This window comes from Trichosurus vulpecula, chromosome 6 (genome assembly GCF_011100635.1).
Source record: "Trichosurus vulpecula isolate mTriVul1 chromosome 6, mTriVul1.pri, whole genome shotgun sequence".
NCBI lineage: Eukaryota > Metazoa > Chordata > Mammalia > Diprotodontia > Phalangeridae > Trichosurus > Trichosurus vulpecula.
Genome location: NC_050578.1, coordinates 19,740,934 through 19,767,310, shown reverse-complemented (window position 1 = coordinate 19,767,310; position 26,377 = coordinate 19,740,934). Strand labels below are relative to the sequence as shown.

The window sequence follows — 26,377 nt, the reverse complement described above, 5'->3', positions numbered from 1 at the left end:
TGTACTTGCAGATATTTGCTGATGTTACCAATTTCAGAAAAAAAGGATCATAACATGATGCTGGTGTCCAAGGACAGCAGCTGCCAAGAAAGAGGAAAGACATGACCTCACAGAAAAGAGGAGCCAAAAACAAAAAACAAAAACCCAAACGTGCTAAACACTGCTGGGAAGAAAAGCACTAACAAATGCTGTAGTCACAAGCTACATCTGTAACTCATTCTCCTTTGTTTAGGAACAGAGGACCTATTAATATTTTTTAAAGAAGTTTATAAGTTTTCAATTTGTCCATTTTATGCTTTATTTATTTTAGGGCTATACCTCAAAGACAGAATGATAACTTTTAAGAGAGTCAACATTAGACTTTGTAAATAAAAATCATCACAGCCCAAAGTCAGGCTGCATCAAAATTGAAATTCAGAGATTTTTCACATATATGTGTATATATCTACACAGATACATACACAGGGATTAAATTATTATAAAATGGTCATAATTGGTATAAATTGGTAATAAATTATAAAATTATAAATTGGTATTTATAAAAGTAATAACTCTTTTACAATGTGCTTTAAATTTGACAAAGCTTGTTTTTAAAAATAATCCTGAGAAGTAAGTAGGAGTTTCTTTTGGGGGTTTTACTGGTCTGGTCTTCTTATCTGTGTAAAAACTTCCCCAGGTAGAAACTCCCTCTACTGACATAGGTCAGCAACTCATCACAGTTTAGAGTACTAAAGAGTTGCTCCAGAGAGAAAAGTGACCATCACAGAGCTACTATCTACATAATATAAGTAGTTTCATATATAGTATTTTTGTGTTCTTTGTATATTGAAATGTTTGTTTTTAGGAATTTGCTTTGCTTGACTATGAATATTTGTAATGATGCTTTTCTTTTTTTTGTCAATGGGGAAAAGGTGGGACAGAAATAAATGCTTATTAATTTAAAAAATGGAAATGTTTTTGCTTGTTCATCATTGTTAAAAATCATAATTTTTTTAAAAAATGAAATTTTAAAAGTAAATAAACACATTTTGTGATCTCTCATAAACAGACATATAAGCATGAAAATACACAGTTGGGTGTGACCCTCTCCCAAATGTCTCCATTTATGATGACATCACAATCTGAATTTGCTCAGTACTCCATGGTAACATCACAGGTACTTAACTTGGGATTTTACCAGTCATGGTTTTACTACAACATATAACAGCAGGAAGAATCCTACAAGAAGCACTTCTTTAAAAATACAGACATGCTGATGCATATTTATCTTACCTTAAAGCTTTTAGACCAAAGTACATAAAAAGCTCCTTCCCCAAAGTTTCCACACCACTGTAAACACATCCATTAAGCAGTCCTGGGAAATTCCAACAGGAATCTTTATTACTGTTCATTGGAGCAGTCTGGTAGGAAACACATACATACACATACACAAACACAACAAACAAAATTATAATTCAATTCTTAAACATATTTATATTACAGCATGCACAGGTGCATCTAAATGAGGTGAGATCTTCTCCAAAAGTCAGGTAATGTAATTAGCTGTTTACAAAGAGAGGAGATCCTGCCAAATTGCTATGCAATCATTTAAAAAGAGAAGCTGGAAGAAATGGGGGGTAGGAGGAGCAGTTAGCAGACAGCTGGAAGAATAAACTGAAAATCCTTGTCATATAATTTGTTCTTTCAGGGCCATGATTCTGAGCACTATTTTTTTGTTGAAAGAAAGTTGAAAGCTATGTGAAAATTTTGCGTCTGTATACACCAACATGCACATACAAGTACACACATACACTCTCTCTCGTAAGGCAAGATATAAAAATATGCCTTCCAATCCATATCCCTCCAGAGCTATATTTCTCATAGTGAAGCCAAGAATCCTCAGTGGATCTTGGGAGAGATTTAAGGGCCTTGTGGAGTCTGGTGCTATTGGCTCTGAAGCTATTGGGTGTTGGCAATGTCTGAATGAAAAACTGGACTTTTCTCCCTCCCTCTCCTGCTACCAAGGTGATATAGGTTATAAGATTGCAGTAGTTCTCAAAGTTTTCCAACCTATGACACCCAAGAGATCTCTCATAAACCTCCATGCTTCACATCACTCAATTCCTCCTCACTCCCACCCTTTCCCACCAATTCCTTTTAAAAATGGAGCCCAGAACAGCTGATTGATACACAATTCTAGGATGGAGAATATACAGCCTTGGAAGAGTTTGGCATATTGTTCAGCATGTGCATTTATTAAATTCTTTTTATAAAACACAGCTAATCCAAAGATAAATTTAAGACCAATTTTCATTTAATAATTTAGAATTATAGAATTTTAAACCTAAAACAGATCATCAAGATCATATAATGCAAGTCTTTTGTTTTACAGATTAGGAAACTGAGGCCTGAAGAAGTTATAATAAAGATGGGGATGAGACTAAAGTCCAGTCTCCAGACTCCCCTTCCATTGTTCTTTTCACTACATCAAACTGCTGGTTCCAAACTAACCAAGTGTGAATTAATGAGGCCTTAGCCACAAAGACTCTAAGCAGAATTCTCAACTTTTTTCTTAATACTTTAGCTCCTTGAACTTTATTTATTTCTGGTGAGAGTTAAGTTCCAGCACCATTTGTTCTCTCTTCCTGGTAATTTGATGGGCAGTGTGATGGAGTAGAAAGGACTCTGGCTCTAGATTCAAAACACCTGGGTTAAAATACTATCTCAGATGCACACTCTACACATATGACCTTGAGTAAGTCAACTATATTTCCCGGACCTCCGTTTCCTTATATATAAAATGAGTAGGTTGGCCAAGAAGGCCAATAAGGTGCCTCCTCATCCTAGATCTGTGATCTCTAAGAGCTATTTTCTAGTACGTGGGTGAGGATTTTATCATCGGCTTATAACTGAAAAAGTATTGTTGCTTAGGAGTCCAATATGAAATATGTTTCAACAAAACACAACTAACCAGGAATAATTCAAAAATTAGCTGCTGGAAACTTATCTTGGCCCAAGCTATAACCACTTAGACAATGAATACTTGACTTTCTCATGATGCCCTTTGTAATTCTATTCAGCAGTTAAAATATTACTTGACATTTACACTTTTCCCCATCTCTCTTTGTCAGACCTAAGTATGATTGAGAGAGATTCCCCTTACCATTTTAGAACGGCTTAATAATAAGAAATCTTCCAAACAACATACATTTTTAGAGCAATAACATATGATTTATTGTGCTGATTACCATTTATCCTGCCTATGCATGGTTGAACACGGAGAAGCTAGACTTTCTCATTGCAGAGTAAGGCTTTTCCGTAGATAAATATCTCAGCTCCAGTGCAAGTCACACTTATTTTTTTTCACATGTGGAAAAAAAAATTAGTTGGAGAAATAGAATTGTAAAGGCAATGCAGGATCATTTCAAGAAGGGACAATTGCAACAAGAACAGAATGAAAACAGGCTGTTTCTGAACTAGGAGAACAAATTATGTGAGAACATCAAGACTGTAAAGACAATTTTGACAGACTTATGAATTCTATGAAATATAGCCTTTAAAGCTCTCTGTAGGCCAGCAAATATCAATATCATTATAAAGAAATTACCACAGGAGGTTTCTTCATTTTAAAGGTAAAATAAAATAATCTTTTGATGATGAGGTTCTTTATTCCTAGATGATGTACTAATTGTACTCTAGACTGTCATATATGCTCCTCAGAGAAACCCCAATTATACAAAAAAGATCAGTGTAACCATCTACGCTGAAAAACAAAGTGGACGAATGTCAGATTACAACATGCAACTGAATGAGTAGCCTGAACTAATGAAGTAGCATACTGAACTGATTTTTCAACGTGATACATTTTACATAAAAGGCACTGCAGATGAATAAAATGAAAGTGAATAGGAAGGACATCATGCTGAGCTACCTGTGTGAAAATGAATAGTTAGTGCTCTCATTGACCTCTAACTTCCCACCACAGCAAAAGACCATCTCTTTCATGCCAATCTTCCATTAATAATGCCATGGGCCTGCAAATTATGAGGCTATCATCAGAAGAATTTAAATTCCAAACAAGCCACTGGGAAATAGAAAGAAGCATGGAGAGATAAGCAGATTGTAGCTTGTCACCAACAGTGACTTGTACACAGGGACCAATATAAGGTATTATCAAGGATGTGTACGATCAACAAAGGAGGCTGACTGATCATGTGGGCTGAATGAGAGAAAGGAGAGAGGCAATTTGCATGGCCTAGTGGAACTGCTGAGATACTAAAACAATAAGAACAAAGGCTCCTGAATAATTGATCTTCTATGAAAGATTAATAGAAAAACCTCAACAAGAATTGCAGAAGGCATGGAATGAAGATGATTTGCATCAGTGGAGGGAGTACTTCCACTAAAAAAGTCACAGATGCATCAAAGCAAGGGGAAGAAAGTCACTGATAGGGTTTTCCTTGATACAAGTGTGCTTTTGTTATGTAGATTTAGTTTGTGCTAGTCTTTCTCTGTTTCCTTTTTTTCTTGAAGCTGCCCCAAAGACAGGGAGGAAAGACAGAAGATAAAGGAACAAAGGAACAATTCGGGAGAGAGTAAGGGATATCCCCCCCAAACCCTATGATTTATTAGGAAGTGATGACACCGACAGGGTGCAAATCACAGAAATGTTAAGGGACAGAGATGGCTGGTGTCAATGACCTACCACATGCCTATTAGGCCTTCTAGGACTAGAAACAGGGTTTTGCTTCTCTGGTACAAGAAGAAGGGGTCCTCCCAGAAATCTTCCCATCCCAAAGTCAGTGTTACATTTTGGAGGAATGTATATTATACACAAAAGTAGGCTCAAAAATAATGTTTATTATACAATAGTGGTTATTCTTTGAACACACTAAGAAGTTTGTCCGATATTGGCTAGGTCCCATGAAAAGGGATGGGGTTATTTTTAACCGAAGAATAGAACTGCTAAGAGCTATAAGCTGAGCAATAAAACCAGGTGATACAGAGCATTTCCTGGAAGCAAATGAAACTGCTAAGTGACCAGACCAGGGAATAGAGAAGAGCTGATAGTAGGCTAACTAACAGAAGCTGCCAAGGATGTCAATGACAGCAGAGTGCCTATGAAGTGCTAAAAGTGAAGGGAAACTATAGCAAAATAATGGAAGATATTGCACAGAGAGAACAATGGGGAGCACTGACTAGAGATGCCTGCTGAAAGCAGCAGAGATTGAAGGAGGCAAGCAATATGAAGCAGAGAGTAGCAGCCATGCAAAGGCACAGACATGTAACACCCATAACTGAAGGCCTACCCAGAGCGGTACTGCAAGTCACAAGCATTCTATAGATCTCTGAAGGGGAGATACTGTCAGAAAATCTTGTTAAGGTACTGGGTCTTGTTAAAAATTAGGTAGATTCCTATTCATTCCAATTCAGGAATCCTCAAAGCTCTACCATATTAATTTTTATAACACTCTGTTCATAACGTTATAGTCACTATCTTCTGGATATATTTATTAAAGTCTGAAAGAAGTTAATTCAAATCAGGTACCGTTATCTTTTCCTTTTAAGTATTTAGATATTATGCAATTTGGAAAATATATACTTACCATTGATTCTGTTTCATTGTATATGGTACTTTCAAACAAAATCAAATTTCCCAACAAAGAACATTTGGAAATTCTCAGTTGTTAAAAGATCACTTTTTTTGGCAGCATAATACTGTTTTGAACAAATTATCCTTCAGTACAATTGATTTCCTCTTCAGCATAATATCATATCCAAATTTCTGCTTTTATTCATTGTTGATGGTGAGTGACGTTGACTAGAGTTTCTCAGTATGTGATGTGTCAACTAAACCACTTGTATTATTTTTTCTTTGACCTGGAAGCTCTGGAGATTAGTAATCATATGCTTTTTGTTGTTGTTGTAAAGTCATTTTCAGTCTGTCCGATTCTTTGTGACCCCATTTAGGGTTTTCTTGACAGAAGTACGGGAGTGGTTTGCCATTTCTTTCTTCAGTTCATTTTACAGATGAGGAAACTGAGGCAAACAGTGTTAAGCGATTTGCCCAGGATTACACAGCTACCAAGTCCCTGTGGCCGGATTTGAATGCAGATTTTCTTAATCCCAGATCCACTGTGCCACTTAGCTGCCCAATCACATGTCTAAGTGAGTTAAATGGGTGGTTCCTTTATCCAATTATCTACACTTTGCCCCTGCTTCTAGGCAGCTATCTTCTTTATAGGACCTTAACAATATTATTTAGGCTTTGTTTCATTTTGTGAAGGCCAATGATTATTTGATTATATTATCTCTTGTAGATTGTTTTTGGTTGCACTGGGAATGTGTTTCAAGTAAGGCAAACTCAGTTTCCTCATGTGTAAAATGAAGGGATAGGACTCAATCATCTTTAAGGTCTCCTTCCAGTGTTAAGATTCTACAATGCTACATGAAACTGGAAGAATGATTCTTCAAGGCTCATCAATTAGATTTCATTGATATGCTAGAGTTGTCTTTTGCCATAAGGTTTCTGCAACACCCAACAGAGTTTTACAAAATGTGCTTAGATTGCTATCTGCATAAGATTATGCAACAGTACTGTAGCTCCAAACTCATAGAATACCTAACCACTAGTTAGGGTACTCCTTATATGGCCTGTGTTTTCATACTGGTGTGTAATAAAAATGAAGTTGAGTTATTATATGAAGATATCCTGTAAGGTGGACTGTTTATAATTTTGTTTTAAATTAGACTGAAGAGATATACTTTATGGCAAGGGTTCTTAACATTTTTGCATGTTATGGACTATTTTGGCCATCCAGTGAAGCCTCTGGTCACCTTCCCAGAATCATGTTTTTCAGCTTTCTTTTATGTATTATCTTCCCCCATTAGGACATAAGCTCAAGAGCAAACACTGTCTATCTTTTTCCTTGCACTTTGATTCCCCAAATTTAGCCCAGTTCCTAGTGTAAACAAGCAATAAATGTTTACTGATTTGAATATTGTTTTAATTGCATAAAAGAATACACATAGGATTATAAAGAAAACCAATTATGTTGAAATAGAGATATCAAAATATTTTTCAAAGTTTTTCAAAATATATTTCAAAGCTAAGATCCCATATTATATGGAAAATAGAGAACTGGAAATCTACTGATAATTACTAATGACTCAGTTTCTTTTCTTTCACCATGTATTTTTTTTTCTTAATCTAAAGTTAAACAAATGTTTCTTACGATGATTTTTGTAATTTAAGCTTCAATTGCTTAGTGCAACAGTATAAGGAGCATATTATGTGGTTTCTTTAAGTATGTTTTAAATGCTGCTCTGTGGAATAATAAATGTTTCAAACATATGGCAGAAACCTTTTATTATCTTCAGCTTTCTGTCACAACATGTTCAAAATTGGACTCATCATCTTCTTCCCCCAAAACCTGTCCCCTTCCAAACTTCACTGTTACAGAAGAGGGCACTATCATTCTTCGAGTCCCCCAGGCTCACTACCTGGGTATCACCCTCAACTCTTCACTGTCTCTCCCTTCTCTCCTATCCAACATATTGCCAAGGCTGGTCACCTTTGCAACATCTCTCTCTGACATTGCTAACACCCTAGTGCAGGCCCTAATAGCCTTATACCTGTACTATTAAAATAGTCTATTGGTTGGTCTCTCTGCCACAAGTCTCAAGCCACTCTCCATTCAGCTACCAAAGTGATTTTCCTAGATCCTAAGTCTGACAAAGTCACTTTCCTTCTCCAAAAACTCCACTGGTCCTCTATTACCTCCAGGATCAAATATAAAATTCTGTTTGGCATTCAAAGCCGTTTGTGGCCTGGCCTCCCCTACCCTTTTAGTCTTCATACACCTTCTACCCTGCCAAGTAATCCTCTATCTAGTGACACTGGCCTCTTTGCTATTCCTTGAATCAGGCATTTGGTTCTAGGCATTTTCAGTGGCTGTTTCCCATGTTAGGAATGTTCTCCCTATTCAGTTCTACCTCCTGGCTTCCCTGGATTCCTTCAACACGGCTAAAGTCCCATCTTCTACAGGAAGCCTTTTCCAATCCCTCTTAATTCTAATTGCTTCTGCCTGTTGATTAGTTCCTATTTATGTTATATGTAGCTTGTTTGTACATGTCTGTTTACATATTGTCTCCTCCAAGGAACAGATTGCCTCTTGCATTTCGTTGTACCTCCGGCACTTAGCACAATGCCTGGCACACAGTAGGTACTTAATAAATACTTTCTATTACACTAACATGATCTTGCCTGAGGTAGATAAAACTTGCCATGTTTTGAAGTTCATCTTTCCACAAAAACATCTTTCCATTCATTATGGTTTACCAAAGATTATCTTTCAGATCAAAAGGACCAGAAAATGAAAAGTCAGAGAAAAAAATATTTAAGACTGTACTGAAAATTCAGGGATTCTAACTGAACATTTGTTTTAAACTCTAGTTTTTAAAAGAGAAGTAGATTTACAGTTTTAACTTCTGTGATCCATCCTAGTTTCCCAATGAGGTAATCACTTCTTATTTTCTCAGCTAAGTCCCTCCCAGCACCATTTAGGTTTATTTCCTCTTGTCTGTGGGGTTTGACTTCTTTGGGCTATCTCATTACCACATTATAGGTGACATGATAATAGTTGAGTAATCATTAGTAAGGCCTGAGTACCAGGTTGGGCTGCCCTCTAATCATCTCATAGGAGCCCAATTCAAATGGATGGAATCTCTCTGGCAGGGGAAGTATATAATAGCCAATATTGAATAAACCCCAAATGCCAATAATAAGCAAAAGCCTCTTAACTGGCTTCCTGACCTCTAGTCTCCCCTCTCTCCAATTCATCATCTGCTCAGCTGCTAAAACAGATATTCTGAAAGTACAGGCCTCCAAGCACGGCCCCAAGACAAAGGATGAGAAAATTCTCTGCCATTCTTTTGTTAAAGAGGTAGGGTGAAGGAGCATAGGCATGAAATATTACATATGCGCTTAGAAAGGACTGAACTGTTTCTTGACAAACAGACTGATTTATGGTTTATCCTAGAGGCAATAGAGAGCATTGGAGTCCCTTAAGTAGTAAAGTGTGCCCCAATTGCAGCAAGTTTCTCTGATAAGGGCCTCATTTCCAAGATAAGAATGTAATGGACTGTTTGCAGAATGAGACATAATTTTTTGGACGTGGCTAAATGGGGAAGTTTTTCTTGATTATGTGTTGCGAGTCCCCGGCCTCACAACCAAATCGTGGGGGTCTGAGCCCCCCACACCCAGGCCTTTGCCTAGCAAAAGGCCTGATCTCGCTGACAATGAATGGGGCGGGAGCCGAAGGTGTTGAGTGACTCCATTTATTATTTCAGCAAGCAGCATTTTTATATCTTTAGTGATGTAGGTACATTCCTTGGTTATGTGGGTGAAAGAACAGGTAAAATCAAGACACCTGGGGACTAAGACTGCCCCAACTCTGCCTACTCTCCTCCCCTTCTCTTCCCTCGTTAACCCGAAGCTCCCTGTGGTCAGGCAGTCCAGGCAAAGAACCGGAAGTTCCATGTGCTCAAGCAGGTCCGGGCAAAGACCTGCAATTGCTAGGGAGGCAACAAAGGCAAGACCCTTCCTCCTGGCTCCACCCACATCTCAGAGCCCTGAGTTAATCTCAGCAGGCCCTGGGCGTGGAGGTCCGAGGAGGGCAGGGCTCGGCTCTAACTCGGCCCCATAACAACTATGCATAGTTGTTAAAAGGTTTTTGGGTGTTTTTTTTAAAATATGGAGTGAGAGGAAGAAAAAAAATAGTTTTGTTAATTGAAAGAAATGTAATTTAATTTTTAAAAAGTAGCTGAATGATAGCCAACTGTGGGCTTAAGGAAAATCTCTTGGGCACCAGTGTGGAGGATGGATTACAATAGAGGAAAGACTTGAGGCAAGGAGATGAATTAGGAAGCCACTGGGACAGTCTAGGTGAGAAGTGGTCAGGTCCTGGTGACTACGAGTAAGGAGATTTGAGTCGTGAAAGATGTTGAGTTTGACATGGTAAAGACACAGCAACTGTTTGCTATGTGGGATGAGGAAGTCAGAGGAGTACCACATGATGCTAAGGTTAAAAACTTGGGGGTTCTGAAGAATTGTGGTGCCACCAACACAAATAGGGAAGTTTAGAAGAGAAGATTTAGGGGGAAAAGATCCAGTCTAAAATGTGCTGCGTTTGCGTTATCTTTAGGACATCCAGTTTGAAATGTTGACTAGTACTCAGGAGACAGACTAGGGCTGACTACTATGATCTGTGAATCATTGGTGAAGAGATGAAGAAGATGAAGTTGAAGAGATGAAGCTAACCATGGGAGTTGCTGAGGTTACCCAGAAAGAAATTACAGAGAGAAGTGAGAAGGCATCCAGGAGAGAGTTTTGAGGGTGCTGTTCAGTCATTTCAGTTGTGTCTAACTCTGCGTAATCCTAACTGGGATTTTCTTGGTAAAGATACTAGAATGGTTTGCCTTTTCCTTCTCCAGTTCATTTTACAGATGGGGAAATTGAGGCAAACAGGGTTAAGTGACTTGCCCAGAGTCACACAGCTAGTAAGTTTATGAGGCCAGATTTTAACTCAGGAAGAATAGTCTTCCTGCCTCCAAACCCAACACTATCCACTGTGCCACCTAGCTGCCCCCACAGTTAGGATATGAATGAGCTAAATGGAAACTGAGGAGGAAGAGTCAGGCAAGAGAAAAACCAAGTGAGAAGAGCATTAAGAAAACCCAGAAAAGAGAGAATATCCAAGAGGAGAGTTGGTGCAAAGAGTCAAATGCAGCAAATAGGCCCAGAAGGAAGAAGACTGAATAAAAAAAAGGCCATTAGATCTAGCAAGTAAGAGATCACTAGTAATGTGAGAGAGAACAGTTTCAGCTGAATAATCTGGTCGGAAGCCAAATTACAGATATTTTAGAAGCGAATGAGAAAGTAAGTGTAGACAGGTTTTTCTAGGAATCTGTGAAAGGGAAGAGAGACCCAGGACAACAGCTTAAGAGGGTTTTAAGATCTATGGAAGGCTGTTTACTGATTAGGAAGATGTGGATGTTTTTTAAGACAGTAAGGAAGGAAACAGAAGATAGAGAGGGTGAAGACTGGGGATGATTGTTAAAAAAAAAAAAAAAGGATGACAGGAAAAAATCCCCAAGGGAATAAAAGAGAACAGGATCAAGCATACACGTAGAAGGACTGGGCTTCGCATGGAGAAGAGGCAGGTCATTGTCAGACACTGGGGGAGACGAGGATAGAGTCGGGGAACGACATCGTTAAAGGGATTCTGAAAGAGAAGGGAAGGAGAGGGAGTTCATGCTGAATGAAGGAGGAGGGGCCTCAGCTGAGAAAGATTGGGATCTGACATCTAGAATTTAAAAGGACTTGTCATTTCTATAAGAGTAACATGCACTATCCAATGCAAAACTGGTCAAAGGACATAGCAGATAATTTTCGAAGGAGGAAATGCAAAATGTTAATAGCCACATTAAAATCTCTTCAGGTTCTCCATGCCACTAGTCTCTCCCCACTCTAATATAGTTTTGACATAGGTGACAATAATCTTCATAGGAAAAAATTTTGATTATCCATTACCTTCAACCCACTCCCCCCACCCAAAATACCCCAAAACTTCAATGGTCTCCTATTTAGTCAGGCAGTCAACAAGTATTTCTAAAATGCTTATTCTGTTCCAATCACTATGTTGGGGATATAATCACAGGACCTTGCTTACTTTTTACAATGGGAGACAATGTGAAAAACAAACTTTTTAACCACAATCTGTCTACAATCAGTCTCTCCATCCTTATTCCACATTCCTCCCCTTCACTGCAGTAGACCATAAACTCTTTGAGAATAGATTCTGTTTCATTTTTATCTTTGTTTCCCTAGCAATTAACATGGTTGTTGGTTTGAAAGATTATTTTGTTTAGAAATCAGAGAAGTGATATTTAGGAGGAAAAAAATATTGATTTAATCCATAAACAAGAATACATGTATGGGTTCGATTATCATCTCAATGGAAATGATTCCCAGACATATTTATCTAGAACTAGTCTGTCTCCTAATCTCCAGTCACCAGCTGACTACTAGACATTTCAAAATAGATGTCCCATCTCAAACTTATCATGTGTAAAACAGAACTCACTATCCTTGCCCCAAAGTCCTGTGATCTTCTGAACTTCCCATCTTTCTGTCACCCAGGTACATAGCCTAGGCATCATCCTTGATTCCTCTCCCTTGCTCACCCCACATATATAATCAGTTGCCTAATCCTGTAATACTTCCTTTGTAAGATCTCTTGCATATATCACATTTCTTCCACTCACAAAGCTACCATCCTAATTCAATCCCCATCCCTTTTCACCTGGGTGATGGCCCCTGCAAGAAGGGCGATTAGGTAACGCTATAGGAGCTGGTGCTCCCATTATCAGCAACTCCCTCTTGTAAAGACTAGCCTAGAATAAAATAAAATTATTAACTCCTCCAAAGCTGTCTTCCTGTCCTTCCCGTCTGACCAGATCAAGAGTGTAACTGTTAAGAGGCTGGAGTCCAGAAACTCCAGTGCCCCCTGTGTGTTATCTGGAAAACTAAGGCTACCTTCCATCTACTCTATATATATTTGTCTTGTATGTGTGAGCTCGCTCTTTCTCTCTCTCTCTCCCTCTCCCTCTCTCACTCTCTCACACATACACACACACATATAAATCTATTTATTAAGAGAGATGCAAATAGATACCTGTATCTTTTGAGACAATACATAGACCTCTCTCACACACACTCACATACACACACAATTTATTAAGAGAGAGATATAAATAAACATCCATACCTTTTGAGGCAATATATGTACCCTCCCAATAGACTGTAAGTTCCTTGAGGGCAAGGGCTATTCCTGCCTTTTCTTTGTATCATCCATGCTTGCCATAAAGCCTAAAACATAGTATGCAGTTAATAAATTGTTTTTGATTGTTGCTATAAACAGGAATACATAGGGGCTCAGGTTCCTCATCTATAAAAATGAGTTGGCCAAGATGATTTCTAAGGTCTTTCCCAGCTTTAAATCTAGGCTCTTATGACCAAACCAGAAAGAGAGTCTTAAGAACACTCTAAGAAAAAAAAAAAGCACACATATCACTCACAGGAAGGAAACTGGATGGTGTAGAAAACAAAACACTAGTGGCCAGTGGATAGAGTGTTGGGCCTGGAGTTGGGAAGACAGGAATTCAAATCCAGCCTCTGGCATTATCTTAGCTGGTGTGACCTTGGGCAAGTCTTTTAACTGCTGCCTGCCTCAGTTTCCCCATGTATAAAATGGAAAATAGTATTACCTCCCAGGATTGTTGTGAGGACAAAAGGAGATAATATTTGTAAAGTGCTTTGTAAACATTAAATTCTATATAAATGCTAGCTATCATTATTTTATCATTAATTATAGTCAAAAGACCTGGGTTGGGAGTCCTGAATCTGCCACTTATGAATTTTATTATTAGACTTGAACTTGGAGTCAGAAAACCTAATTTCAAACCTGGTTCTGTCATTTATTTCCAACATGACCTTGGGCAAATCATTTCAATCCTCTGGACCTCAGTTTCCACATCTCTAAAATGAGGAGTTTGAGGTAGATCACCTCTTAAGTCTCTTCTAGCAAATCACTTTAATTCTCCCAGGTTCTTCATCAAAAAAATTAGAGGTTTGATTCAACTGATGATTTTTCAGCTCTAACATTAGGATAAAACTTCCCACTTAAGGATAACCTCCTCCTCAAAAAAGACAAAAAGTTAAAGACACAAAACTTATTCCATTTCTTTACCTACTTATGCATGAAGTGCTAGAAGAGAAAGTAATGCAAAAGACAGTCCCCTCTCCAGGAGTTAATGGGGGAGAGAAGATGCAAACTATGTACAAATAAGTTATAGATAAGATAAATTGGAGATAGTCAAAAGAAGGAAAGCACTAGCATTAGGAGGGGATTAGGAAAAGCTTCTAGTAGAAAGAGGGATTTTAGCTGGGACTTGAAGGGAGCCAGGGAAGCCAGTAGACTGATTTCTTGAGATGCTTGGCTGGATTCCTCTTAGTACAGGGCACATAATTGATGGTCAGTAAATATTTGTTGAATGAATTTCTTTAAAGCTGGGGTGGGGGGCAGGGGAGAGGTGGAGAGGGAGGAGAAAATATGCTACTTTTCATGGTTGGCTGTTTTCCTTTCCCTTCTAGGCCCAAAATGAAAGTTGTGCAGTCAGAATTAATGTATACTACCACGTGAAAGCCATCCAGTAACACTCATGGAGCCATACCTCCTGGAGGCTCTTCTGCTGGATGGCTCAAACAATCTTTGGAGAACAGACTCCAAGTTGTTACCAAAGGAATGCCCTCTCATCTTCAATGAATGCTAGTGCATCACAAAGCGAGAAGTAATAGCTGTGCTAAGGCAAATTAAAAATAAATAAATAAAAAAGATGGTAACCTCACTTCAGGGAAGTAGAAATCCCCAGAGATATTTATTAGAATGCAAAATTGTGATGAGTGGAAAATTGAACTAAGCCTCTGGTATGCATTTGAAGTGTTACATATTAGGTGTGAAATATATATCAGTTGTAGAGTTGTGGAACATTAAGAGAAGCAGAAAAGGGAAATTATAGTTGAAAGCTTCAAAGTAAGTGTATCCATCAACTGAAAAAGGGGAGGAAGAGAGCAGAGAAATAAGCCACTGTTCCCAAGGCCACTTCACACATCACAGACCCTTATAACTAAAGGGAACCTCAGAAATCACCTTCTAACCTGCTTACATTATAGATGGGGAAACTGAGGCCCACTGTGAAGCTTCAGGTCTTCTAATTCCAACACTCTACCATACCACTTAGCTGTGTCATCTTGGCCAAGTAACTTCCTTTCTCTCTGCCCTCAGTTTTTTCACGTGCAAAATGAGCCTATGTCATCTCAAAGATCCTTCTGTACTCTTTATGGTTCTACAAGAAAGGTCTTGAGTAGGAATCCTGGCCCTATCACTCATCAGTACCCATTAGATCAATCAGTTAAAAAGCATTTATGAAATGTCTAATATGCATCGAAACTGTGTTAGGTGCAGACAAAATGAAGCAGTCCTCAAGGAGCTCATATTGTGTTGCTGAAGAGGGCATTTACAAGTTTAAACAAAAATATACCAAAATAAATACAAGGCAATTTGAGGATACTGTCTAAGGCCCATTCTTACTCTAATAATCTACGCAATAAAGTACCTGGTACACTGGAAAAGAACCCTGGTTTTGGCCTTTGAGGACCTCAGTTCAAATCCTAGCTATGACCTTTGTTACCTGTGTGACTACGGCAATCACTTAAACTCTGTGCGCTTCATTCATTTTCCTAAAGTGCTAATGACAGGGATGAATTAGATGACCCCCCTCCCCCAAGAGCCCTCCCCACTCTAAAGCTATGATCTTGCCACAAAGACCACGCGTTAACTCATGGAAATACACCTACAGAAGATGCCGGAGGCTGAAGCAGCTTCGGTTGCCAAGCAGAGTCGGAAAGTTCAAGCGGAGACAGAATTTCCGGAACAACTTTGGGAACAAACAAGGCTGGGGCTGAGTCCCCTGGGCAACAGTAGCAAACACTGGAAACTGTGCGTGCCGCAAGGACCGGGATTTTGCAAGTCTGAACTTGCGGGAAGTAGCGCACTCTCCTAGAAGAGGGCACTAGGCCAGGGTGGCCCTTTACTTTCACTTTCTTCTTTTAGGACAGTAGATAGGAATAAAGTTTGCTTTGGAGTTAAAGGACCTGAGTTCAAATGTTGATTCTGCCAATTACTATCTGGGGGACCTCGGGCAAATTACTCATCTGTAAAAGAGGGGAGGAGCAGGACTAGATGAGCTCAAAGGTCTCTTATAACCCTAAATTTACGGTTCTGCCTCTTCAACCTCATGGAAGCAGAGTAAACTTACCCAGGGAGAGGATGCCTGTGCCCCGGGGCAAGCCGCTGGGGGCCAGGGTGCCCCGGGTGGCTGCAACGCGCTTCCTCGTACACCGGTCACCGCCTGACCCGGGTGCACCCGGGCCCGGATTTTCTCTGCATTCAGTGCGCATCCCGGCCCTTCCACCATCGCCCTGGTTGGCTCTCCTCCCCAGCGGCACTGCCGGCCCACCTGGTGAAAGCTACAACGGCTGGGGCAGCTGTGCCTGGCCCGGGAACCTCCGCGCGCCTCTCGGTCAAATCTCCCGCGCCCTGAGCTCCGCCCCAAAGCTTCCCCGGCAGAGTCCGCTTAGGAGGGGCCGAAGGGAGCTACCACCCAATCGGCGGGCTCCGGTTCTCCGGCTCCGACCCATCCCCGCCCTCGGGGGAACTGTCTATGGGCCCAGAAGTGAGCGGGATCAAATGGGCGTGACCCTAGATTGAATGTCTTGTAGGAGCCGGGATAGGCTGACGGTGCCCCTGCACTGTCTCTCCTTCCTGCTTCTACCGGCCCCTTAGAATTACAGAATGGCAGTATAGAGAAGGAAGGGACTTCAGAAAGGTCCTGGAGCATTGGAAAGGGTGTGGGATTTGTCAGCCAGTCAATAAACACTTATTAAGAGCCTGCGGTGTGTCAGGCACTGCGCTAAGCAGGGGACATCCCAAGAAAAGCTCTCATAATCTCCTGGGAGAGATAACTGTTCAAACCACGATGTACTGGAGGAACCAGACGACTTGAGTTCATATCACCCTCAACTTGTGTAACTGGGTAAATGCCTTTAGGCCTCAGTTCTCTCATCTGTAAAATAAAGGATTTGGACTAGATCACTTCATGCTCCCATAGTCTACGTGAGGTCGGGATGAGTAAACTATTTCTCCCAGAAATCAAGTAATCTGCCCAAGATCGCACAGGTGTTAAAAACACAGTTAGGCTGCCAGCGCAGGTCTTCTGATCCTGAAATCCAGTGCTATTTTTCTCTCTGGGTCCTAGACTTTCTCTGTTCAGAAGGAGATTTCTGGGTGGTAGGGCAAGAGAAAAACAATCAGGACAAGTCAAATTAAACAGATATACTTTTCTTTCCAAATTTAGCCTCAACCTCGGAAAGGTGACATGATCCTGAATGTATGTTTCACATGGAAAAATCTTTCAAAGCAACAAGAAGGTTTTAAAGCCTCAGGGTGCTGGAGACTCATCTCTAAAGCATTTTGTGCTTTCCCCACAGTTACCTTGCACAGTAGATCATACAATGAATATTATCGCCATTTTAAAATTACTGCCAGTGTGATCCTCACTTTACAAATGAGAAAATCAGGGCTCAGAAAGGTTCAATGATTTGATTGGGATCTCTGACTGTAGTATTCTTTCCACCATGGCAAAGAAACGAGGCTTTAGACTAACTTCTTCTGTCCCTAAGACCAGTATACCTTCCTGTTTTCAGGTAACTTTGCCAGATGATGCGCCCTGCCAAAGTTCTTAAAACCATTGTAGACTGTCCAGGAATGGGTAGTAGGGTTCCACAATTCTTAATGGCCTACCCCCGCAGTTTTGTAAATCATGATACCTCTTTGGAGATTGGTGAACAGTTCATTATCATATAATATTCATTTAGATATGCTGTGACACGGTTCAGATTCAGTGCATGCTGTAGCATGTTTGAAGCAACAGCGCAGGAGCTTTGGGTGATAAATTTTAACTTGAAAATCAGGCAGTATTGATCTTTTTTTTTAATAGGGAAGAAAAGGTCTATCAGTCAAAAATTGGGTGGATTCACTCAGAGCTAAGGACTTCAGTAATTTTAGTTATTCTTTGCTCCTCTAGGACGTGTTTGCCGCATGATGAAAGAAGAATTGATTTGACTCCACACTAAGGTTTCTCTCTCTGCCCTTTGACAGGGCAAGCTCCTCCAATACATCCTCCCTTCCTTTAATTCTCACTTCAAATCCAAGGGACAAGGCATTTAGCTCTTTGTCTTGGTTTCCTCATCTGTAAGATAAGAAGGCTGGACTAACTGAGCTGTAACTTCCTTCTGGTTCTAAATTTAAGATTTTGAAGGGGACCTTCTGTAATCAAATTTAGGACCCTGTTGTAGTCATCAGTGCTAGGAATATATGATTATAATGATATGGTATAATATATAACATAGTATAATACAATACAATACAATATAAATAAGCTGTTCCCTGCCATCAAAGACTTTAATTTCTACCAGGGGATATAAATAGGTACCCAGATGAATAATAAAAACAATAACAATAATTGTACAAATAGCTAAACTTTTATATAGGTAAGGTCTGCAAAGTTCTTTACAGATATTATTTCAATAGGGCCCCACCACAACTCTGTGAGGTAAATGCTAAGTAAAGCTGTAGAACGGATATGGTTTTACTAACTTGAAACTGCATTAAGATATACAAGGCACCCCATACAAGGTAACAATAAGAGAATTAGAAAAGGCTTCCCAGATGAGATGGAACATGCCCTGATCTGGGATGAAAGATACAGATTCTGAGAAACACAAATGAGAAGAGTACCCTTTCAAGGCTTGTGTAGAAATACGGTGTATATAGGTAGGAGCTGGATGGAATGAGGAGTTTGGGAAACAGCTAGCAGTCCCCTTTGGCTAGCACGTAAAATACATCAGTCAATCAATCAACAAGTATTTAGTAAGTGCCTGTTATATTTCTAGCACTGTATGGAGCCTTGGTTATAAAAAATTTTAAATGACGTTACCCCTACATGAAGACCAAGTAAAGTGAAATAAGATATAAAAGGCAGGTTGGAACCAGATTGTAGAAGGCCTTAAAGACCAGACAGATAAGATTGCATTTTATCCTAGAGGCAATAAATAATAGGAAGTCATTTAACATTTTTGAGGGGAGGAGGATATGCTCAGAGCTATGCCTCAGTAATATTATTTTGGCAGCTGAGCAAATGATGGATTGGAAAATGGAGAGATGGAAGCAAAGATACCAATTAGGGGGCTATTACCATGGTCCAGGCAAGAGATCAGGAGGGCCTGGTGTTCTTGTGAATGGAGAGAAGGGGAAAGGATATGACAGTTGTTATGGCAATAAAATTGATAGAACTTGGCCTCCTATCAAGACCTGGAGTGCAAAACTACCTTTGTTTTATAGGCAAAACTATCCTCAGTGTCTACTGCTTGTCTGTGCTCTTTTCTGGGGTTGAAGCAAGACAGAATTGTCACCCTTGAGTTTTCATGCTGTCACTCCCACTTTCCTACGGAACAGAAATTTCTATGAATCCATGTGTGGGATGTGAAAAAGGGAACAGGCAGGAACGGCTCCAAGATTATACGCAGCTGGGGTGATGGGGAGGATAGTAGTGTACTGAACAGACATGTGACCGTTTAGAAGACAGGCAAGGTTTGGACAAGGAGGTGATGAATTTGTTTTGATAGAGATTGAGGGGAATAATGGCTCCAGGAACATAAGAAGATCAGGTGTTCCCTGGTTTTGTCCTTGAGCAACTTCCCAGGTGACATTCTTTCTCATAGTCATGTTGTCTCCCATGCTTCATCACCCCGATCTTTATATTCATAATACTTTTTTTACTCTATGAAACATCCACACAATGTACTTCAAGCTACAGCTGTAACTTGGGATTTCCATTTGCCTCTTCATCACAAAGGAATAATTGACAAATTACAGTTCTTCACCTTGGTTGGATGTGCTTTAAATCACAGTTTCAAAGCCCTATTAATGTATCAGTGTCAAATACGAATGTCATCAAATAAATGAAATCAGATGAATATCAACGTATTCAATATTTCTTCCTCGTGCCCACATATTTTTCGCAAAAATTTTTAGAAAGCAACAACAGGACAGGACCTCAGGCTACCTGGGATTTAATGGGAAAGTGAGTGTTGAATCATACTACTTAGGAAGATATCAAAACAAAACAAACAATAAACCTCTAATGTTTTCATGTGGCATCCTGGGTTTTAATTTGTTACAGGTGATGAAACTGTACTCTTCTCCTTACATGGGCTATGGGCAGGTTCCCAGAAGGGATGACAAACACTTCACATGGGGGAGATTTCTTTAATTTCTGCTCTGTCATATAAATTAACTGAATCAATTTAACAAGGGGAAATGGCATTCATCCACTCTCAACTCCCTACAATTTGAGCTCTGGATCTAGGAAACTATCATTAGTGGGCATTATGTGCAGGTGTTTTGCATTGTATTTACTAAACAGATTCCCACTTCTTCACATTAAGAGAAACTTTTAAGCATCAGACTATCCAACATGCAATAGAATGCTCTGTAATAGACATGAGTTTGACACTTTTGTAGTAGGAAAAAAATCCCAAAGGTAGGAACCTCTCAAGTTGGTTATTTTTATTCCATATATCTGTGGAAAATCACAAGTTACAGAGGCTCCACCAACAGGAAAAGAACTTTACCTCTAGATGCTCAGTATAATCTAACAAGGCTACATAGAACATCAAGTACATAACTGCCTTTGTTTTATAGGCAAAACTATCCTCAGTGTCTACTGCTTGTCTGTGCTCTTTTCTGGGGTTGAAGCAAGACAGAATTGTCATCCTTGAGTTTTCATACTGTCACTTCCATTTTCCTATGGAACAAAAATTTCTATGAATCCATAGTGCCATCCCAATACAAACAGAGATAAGAGATAAGGATACCCTTCTGCCACCTATTAACATCATCCTAAAAATATTAACTCTGACAAGGCAGGAGAATGAAGCTAAAGTAAGCACCAAAAAAAAAAAAAACCCTGTTTGCAGGTGCCGTGATGATATACTTAGAAAACCCCAGAGAATTAGCAAGAAACTAAAGCCATAGCTTCAAAACTATTACAATTAATTATAATAATAATAGATATAGACATAATGATAATAGATATTTATATGGCAATTTAAAGTTTGGGTGGTATTTCCATACATATTTTAGTTGAACCTTACAACAACTCTGTGAGGAGATCTCAGGTTATTTTTATCCCCATTTTTACAAATGAGAAAACTGAACTTCAAAGAGATTAAGTGATTTGTTTATTGCTATATAACTTGTATCACAGAAATTTATTCTCAGTTCTTCCTAACTACACAACCTGTACTCTACTCAATACCCAAGCTAATATTTAAAGTAAAGAATTTTTCGGGGGGCGGAGCCAAGATGGCGGCTGGTAAGCAAGGACTAGAGTGAGCTCCACCCGAGTCCCTCCAAAAACCTATAAAAATGGCTCTGAACCAATTCTAGAACGGCAGAACCCACAGAACAGCAGAGGGAAGCAGGGCTCCAGCCCAGGACAGCCTGGATGGTCTCTGGGTGAGGTCTATTCCACACGGAGCTGGGAGCTGGGAACGGAGTGGAGTAGAGCCCAGCCTGAGCGGCGTGGACGATCCAGACCAGAAGCCGGGCGGAGGGGGCCCTAGCGCCCTGAATATGTGAGCTGCGGCAGTTACCAGACCCCTCGACCCACAAACACCAAAGACTGCGGAGAAGGTTAGTGGGAAAAGCTGCGGGAGTGGAAGGAGTTCGAGGTTCGGCTTCCAGCCCCAGGGGCAGCAGAGGTGGGGCAGCTACAGCTGTTGTTACTTCCAGCTCCAGGCCCACCTGGTGGGAGGAATTAAGTGGCGGATCAGAGCAGGAGTGCAACAGCCTGCTGAAGATCTAAGTCCAGTCTGGACTGGGGGTCCTTGGAGAAGGAGGAGTGCGGCTCTGACAGAGCTGGCACCTCCCCCCCAAACGTAGAACATAGAACTCGTTAGTCTGCAAGCAGTCATACCCCACTGAAAAACTCAAGGGTCAAGTTAGTTGGTTGGGAATATGGCCAGGCAGCGAAAACGCACCCAGATTCAGTCTCAGACTTTGGATTCTTTCTTTGGTGACAAAGAAGACCAAAACACACAGCCTAAAGAAGACAACAAAGTCATAGAGCCTACAACAAAAGCCTCCAAGAAAAACATGAACTGGCCCCAGGCCATAGAAGAACTCAAAAAGGATTTGGAAAAGCAAGTTAGAGAAGTAGAGGAAAAATTGGGAAGAGAAATGAGAAGGATGCGAGAAAACCATGAAAAACAAGTCAATGACTTGCTAAAGGAGACCCAAAAAAATACTGAAAAATACACTGAAGAAAACAACACCTTAAAAAACAGACTAACTCAAATGGCAAAAGAGCTACAAAAAGCCAATGAGGAGAAGAATGCCTTGAAAGGCAGAATTAGCCAAATGGAAAAGGAGGTCCAAAAGACCACTGAAGAAAATACTACTTTAACAATTAGATTGGAGCAAGTGGAAGCTAGTGACTTTATGAGAAATCAGGATATTATAAAACAGAACCAGAGGAATGAAAAAATGGAAGACAATGTGAAATATCTCCTTGGAAAAACCACTGACCTGGAAAATAGATCCAGGAGAGATAATTTAAAAATTATTGGACTACCTGAAAGCCATGATCAAAAAAAGAGCCTAGATACCATCTTTCAGGAAATTATCAAGGAGAACTGCCCTGATATTCTAGGGCAAAATAGAAATTGAAAGAATCCATCGATTGCCTCCTCAAATATATCTCAAAAAGAAATCTCCTAGGAATATTGTTGCCAAATTCCATAGCTCCCAGATCAAGGAGAAAATACTGCAAGCAGCCAGAAAGAAACAATTTGAGTATTGTGGAAACCCAATCAGAATAATCCAAGATCTGGCAGCTTCTACATTAAGAGATCGAAGGGCTTGGAATGCGATATTCCGGAGGTCAATGGAACTAGGATTAAAACCTAGAATCACCTACCCAGCAAAACTGAGTATCATGTTCCAAGGCAAAATATGGATTTTCAATAAAATAGAGGACTTTCAAGCTTTCTCAGTGAAAAGACCAGAACTGAATAGAAAATTTGACTTTCAAACACAAGAATCAAGAGAAGCATGAAAAGGTAATCAAGAAACGGAAATTGCAAGGGACTTACTAAAGTTGAACTGTTTTGTTTACATTCCTACATAGAAAGATGATGAGTATGATTCATGAGACCTCAGTATTAGGGTAGTTGAAGGGAATATGCATATATATATATATATATATATATATATGTGTATATATATATGTTTATGTATACATATAAGTGAATGGGTATGTATGTATATATCTAGGTGTATATGTATGTATGTGTATATATATGTGTGTGTTTATGTATATATATATATATATATATATGTAAAAGAGAGAGAGCAGACACAGGGTGAGTTGAAGATGAAGGGAAGATATCTAAAAGAAATAAAATGAAATTAAGGGATGAGAGAGTAACATACTGAGAGAGGGAGATAGGGAGAGATAGAATGGGGTGGATTATCTCACATAAAGGTGGCAAGAGGAAGCAGTTCTATGGGAGGAAGGGAGAGGGCGGGTGAGGGGGGAATGAGTGAACCTTGCTCTCATCAGATTTGGCCTGAGGAGGGAATACCATAAATACTCAGCTGGGTATCTTACCCCACAGGAAAGAAGAGGGAGGAAGATAAAAAAAAAATAAAAGGTGGGGGGGGGGGGGTGGGATGATGGAGGGGAGGGCAGATGGGGGTGGAGGTAATCAAAACAAACACTTCGGAAAGGGGACAGGTTCAAGGGAGAAAATTCAATAAAGTGGGATGGGTTGGGAAGGAGCAAAATGTAGTTAGCCTTTCACAACATGAGTATTGTGGAAGGGTTATACATAATAATACATGTGTGGCCTAGGTTGAATTGCTTGACTTCTTAGGGAGGGTGGGTGGGAAGGGAAGAGGGGAGAGAATTTGGAACTCAAAGTTTTAAAATCAGATGTTCAAAAACAAAAAAAGTTTTTGTATGCAACTAAAAAATAAGATACACAGGCAATGGGGCGTAGAAATTTATCTTGCCCTACAAGAAAGGAAGGGAAAAGGGGATGAGAGGGGAGGGGGGATGATAGAGGGGAGGGCTGACTGGGGAACAGGGCAACCAGAATATAAGCCATCTTGGAGTGGGGGGGAGGGTAGAAATGGGGAGAAAATTTGTAATTCAAAATGTTGTGAAAATCAATGCTGAAAACCAAATATGTTAAATAAATAAATTGCATTAAAAAAAATAAAGAATTTTTAAAATGTTTTACTATGAGTGACTATTTAAAACAATTTAAAGCAATGGGCTTCAAATATTTTTGATCATCAAAAATTTTCAATCACAGATGTTAATATATTTAATTATTTAGAATGTACATACATACATTACTAATAAATATGTAATATAGTTTATATAACATAGAAATTTAAAACTTTGGGTTAAAAATGAAATAATACAATATTTCATTCATTAATGATATGAAAACCTTTTTGTAGAACAATCTGATCAAGCATTCATTTTTGAAAGTCTTGGTTTAACACTTTGTGATATGGTGATCAGAAAGTCTAGTTCTAAATTCAATTTATTTTAATACTTGGTTTGAATCATTGTCACGGTTTAAAAAGATCCTTCACAAAGATTGGTAGATCCAAATGGAGGACATCACTGGCTGTGGTTACTAAATCATGATAGTAATTTTTCCATCCCATTCACCATTTATGTGAAAGGGTTTTGTTGGGGTTTTTTTTGGAAATTTGGAAATTTGACTAGTAAATGTCCATCTTCTCTTAAAGTCAATCAATTATTCTTGCAAACTAATTGGAATAAATTGAATTTTTAAATTTTTTTAAAAAGACTCAAGACCCAGTGAAATTCTTCATCTGGACAAATTTTAAATAGTTTAGAAAATTCCATTTCCAATTTTTTGGAGGTATAGGAAATTCCCTCCCACTTCACTCCACAGGAGACATACTTACATTGTTTTCAGCAAACCAGTGAAAAGAGAATGAGAATCTAGGAGTAGGGAGAGATCAGCAATGTCAAATACTGCAGAGAGGTCAAGAAGAATAAAGATTGAGAAAAGCCCATCAGATTTGGCAATTAAAAGAAATGGAATGTGTGTATGCATATATAATATATATGTAAATTCTCTTTATATAAAGAGAAATGGAATGTGTTTATATGTGTGTAAATATAGATATGTAGAGAAATATAGATATATCGATATCTATATAGATATATCAATATAGATCTCTATCTCTATGTGCTATGTGCATATACGCGCACACACACATACATACACACACACACACACACACACACACACACACACACACACAAGGAGAGAATATTTTTGCCTGACTATACATGTTTATAGCAGGGGTTTTGTTTTTCTTTCTTTCTCAGAGAGTGAGGAAAAGAAGGCAGATTTTCAACTGAAAAAAAAAAATGAAGTTGAATTTTAAAAATTCACTGGGTTCTGTTCAACATATGCAAATAGACATAGCATGTGTCTTCAAGAACTTCATTATTTGCATTAGGTAAAAATAAATAATGAAGTAGGAAAAAGGTAGGAGAGCTCTCCACAAAATCAGGAAAGAAAACAAGGGTCCTGTTTTTATGCTCTTCTGCATGTTCCTTATTTCAGAGAAAAAGAACAAATCCTAAAGTATCCTAGAGTATCCTAACTCTCCTTTTGGGTACTTTCCACTCTCCTCCTAAAGCAAAAGGATTAGCCTTTAGCAATATAATAATAACAATGATGATAACCACAGTAATAACAAAAACACTACCCTCACTTATGCACTTTAAGGCTCTCGAAGTTCTTTCCATATGTTATCTCATTTTGTCTTAGTAACAACCCTGAGAGATAATGCTATTAGAATCTTCATTTTACAAAGGAGGAAACTGAAGATAAAAATGAATAATAAATAATGAACCCAAGTCTCTGTTTTATAAGGGAGGAAGGATGTTTCATAAATTTACAAAGTGAAGTTTCCCAGGAATTTGTAGAGGGGAAATATCTCCCTAAAATTTGGGGTGGGGAGAATGAGTTTGACATACCTAGGGAACATGTAGGAAAAAATATCCAACAGCCAGTCAATGGGGCACGTAGGCAGTTCAGGAGAGAGTGAAGGCCTAGACATATAGATTCGAGAGTCTTCATATATAAATCTATTGGAGCTGATGAGATCACTAAGAGAGAGGAGCCTAAAGAGAAGAGAACCTAGAATAAAATCCTGGAGAATACCCACACTAAGAGGCTAGGAGATGGATGGTGATCTGGCAAAAGACATTTAAAAGAAGTGGTCAGAGGAGTAGGAGAAGAACCTAGAGACGGAAGAAGAGAAAGTATCCAAGGAGGAGGTGGCTGTGGGGTCAACCATGACAGAGAGGCCAAGTACATGAAGCCTGAGAAAAGGCCAGATCTTGTGCTCTGCTGGTGTAACCTCTGAAAATCCAGGGTCACTTCTGTCATGATGAAATATTGGAATAGGGCTTTTCTAAAGGGTAATAATCTCAGTGCACCATAAACTCCACAGTGCTAGTTAATTATACAGGCCTAATCTTGCCGAAGGGTTTGCAAAAAGTACAGTATGCAGTCCAAGGAACACTCTTG

At 39.3% G+C, this 26,377-nt stretch overlaps 1 protein-coding gene across 1 annotated transcript in view; it reads right to left on the bottom strand.

Annotated features, from left to right (window-relative positions):
• Nucleotides 1-16,077, bottom strand: part of NEIL3 (nei like DNA glycosylase 3) — a 67,968-nt gene extending 51,891 nt beyond the window's left edge. The window contains exons 1-2 of the mRNA XM_036764622.1: nt 15,919-16,077; nt 1,273-1,400 (exon numbers count right to left, since the gene is read on the bottom strand). Of these exons, the coding sequence (XP_036620517.1) occupies nt 1,273-1,400; nt 15,919-16,077 (287 nt within the window). The remainder of the gene's footprint in view (nt 1-1,272; nt 1,401-15,918) is intronic.
• Between the last annotated feature and the right edge of the window lie 10,300 nt (nt 16,078-26,377).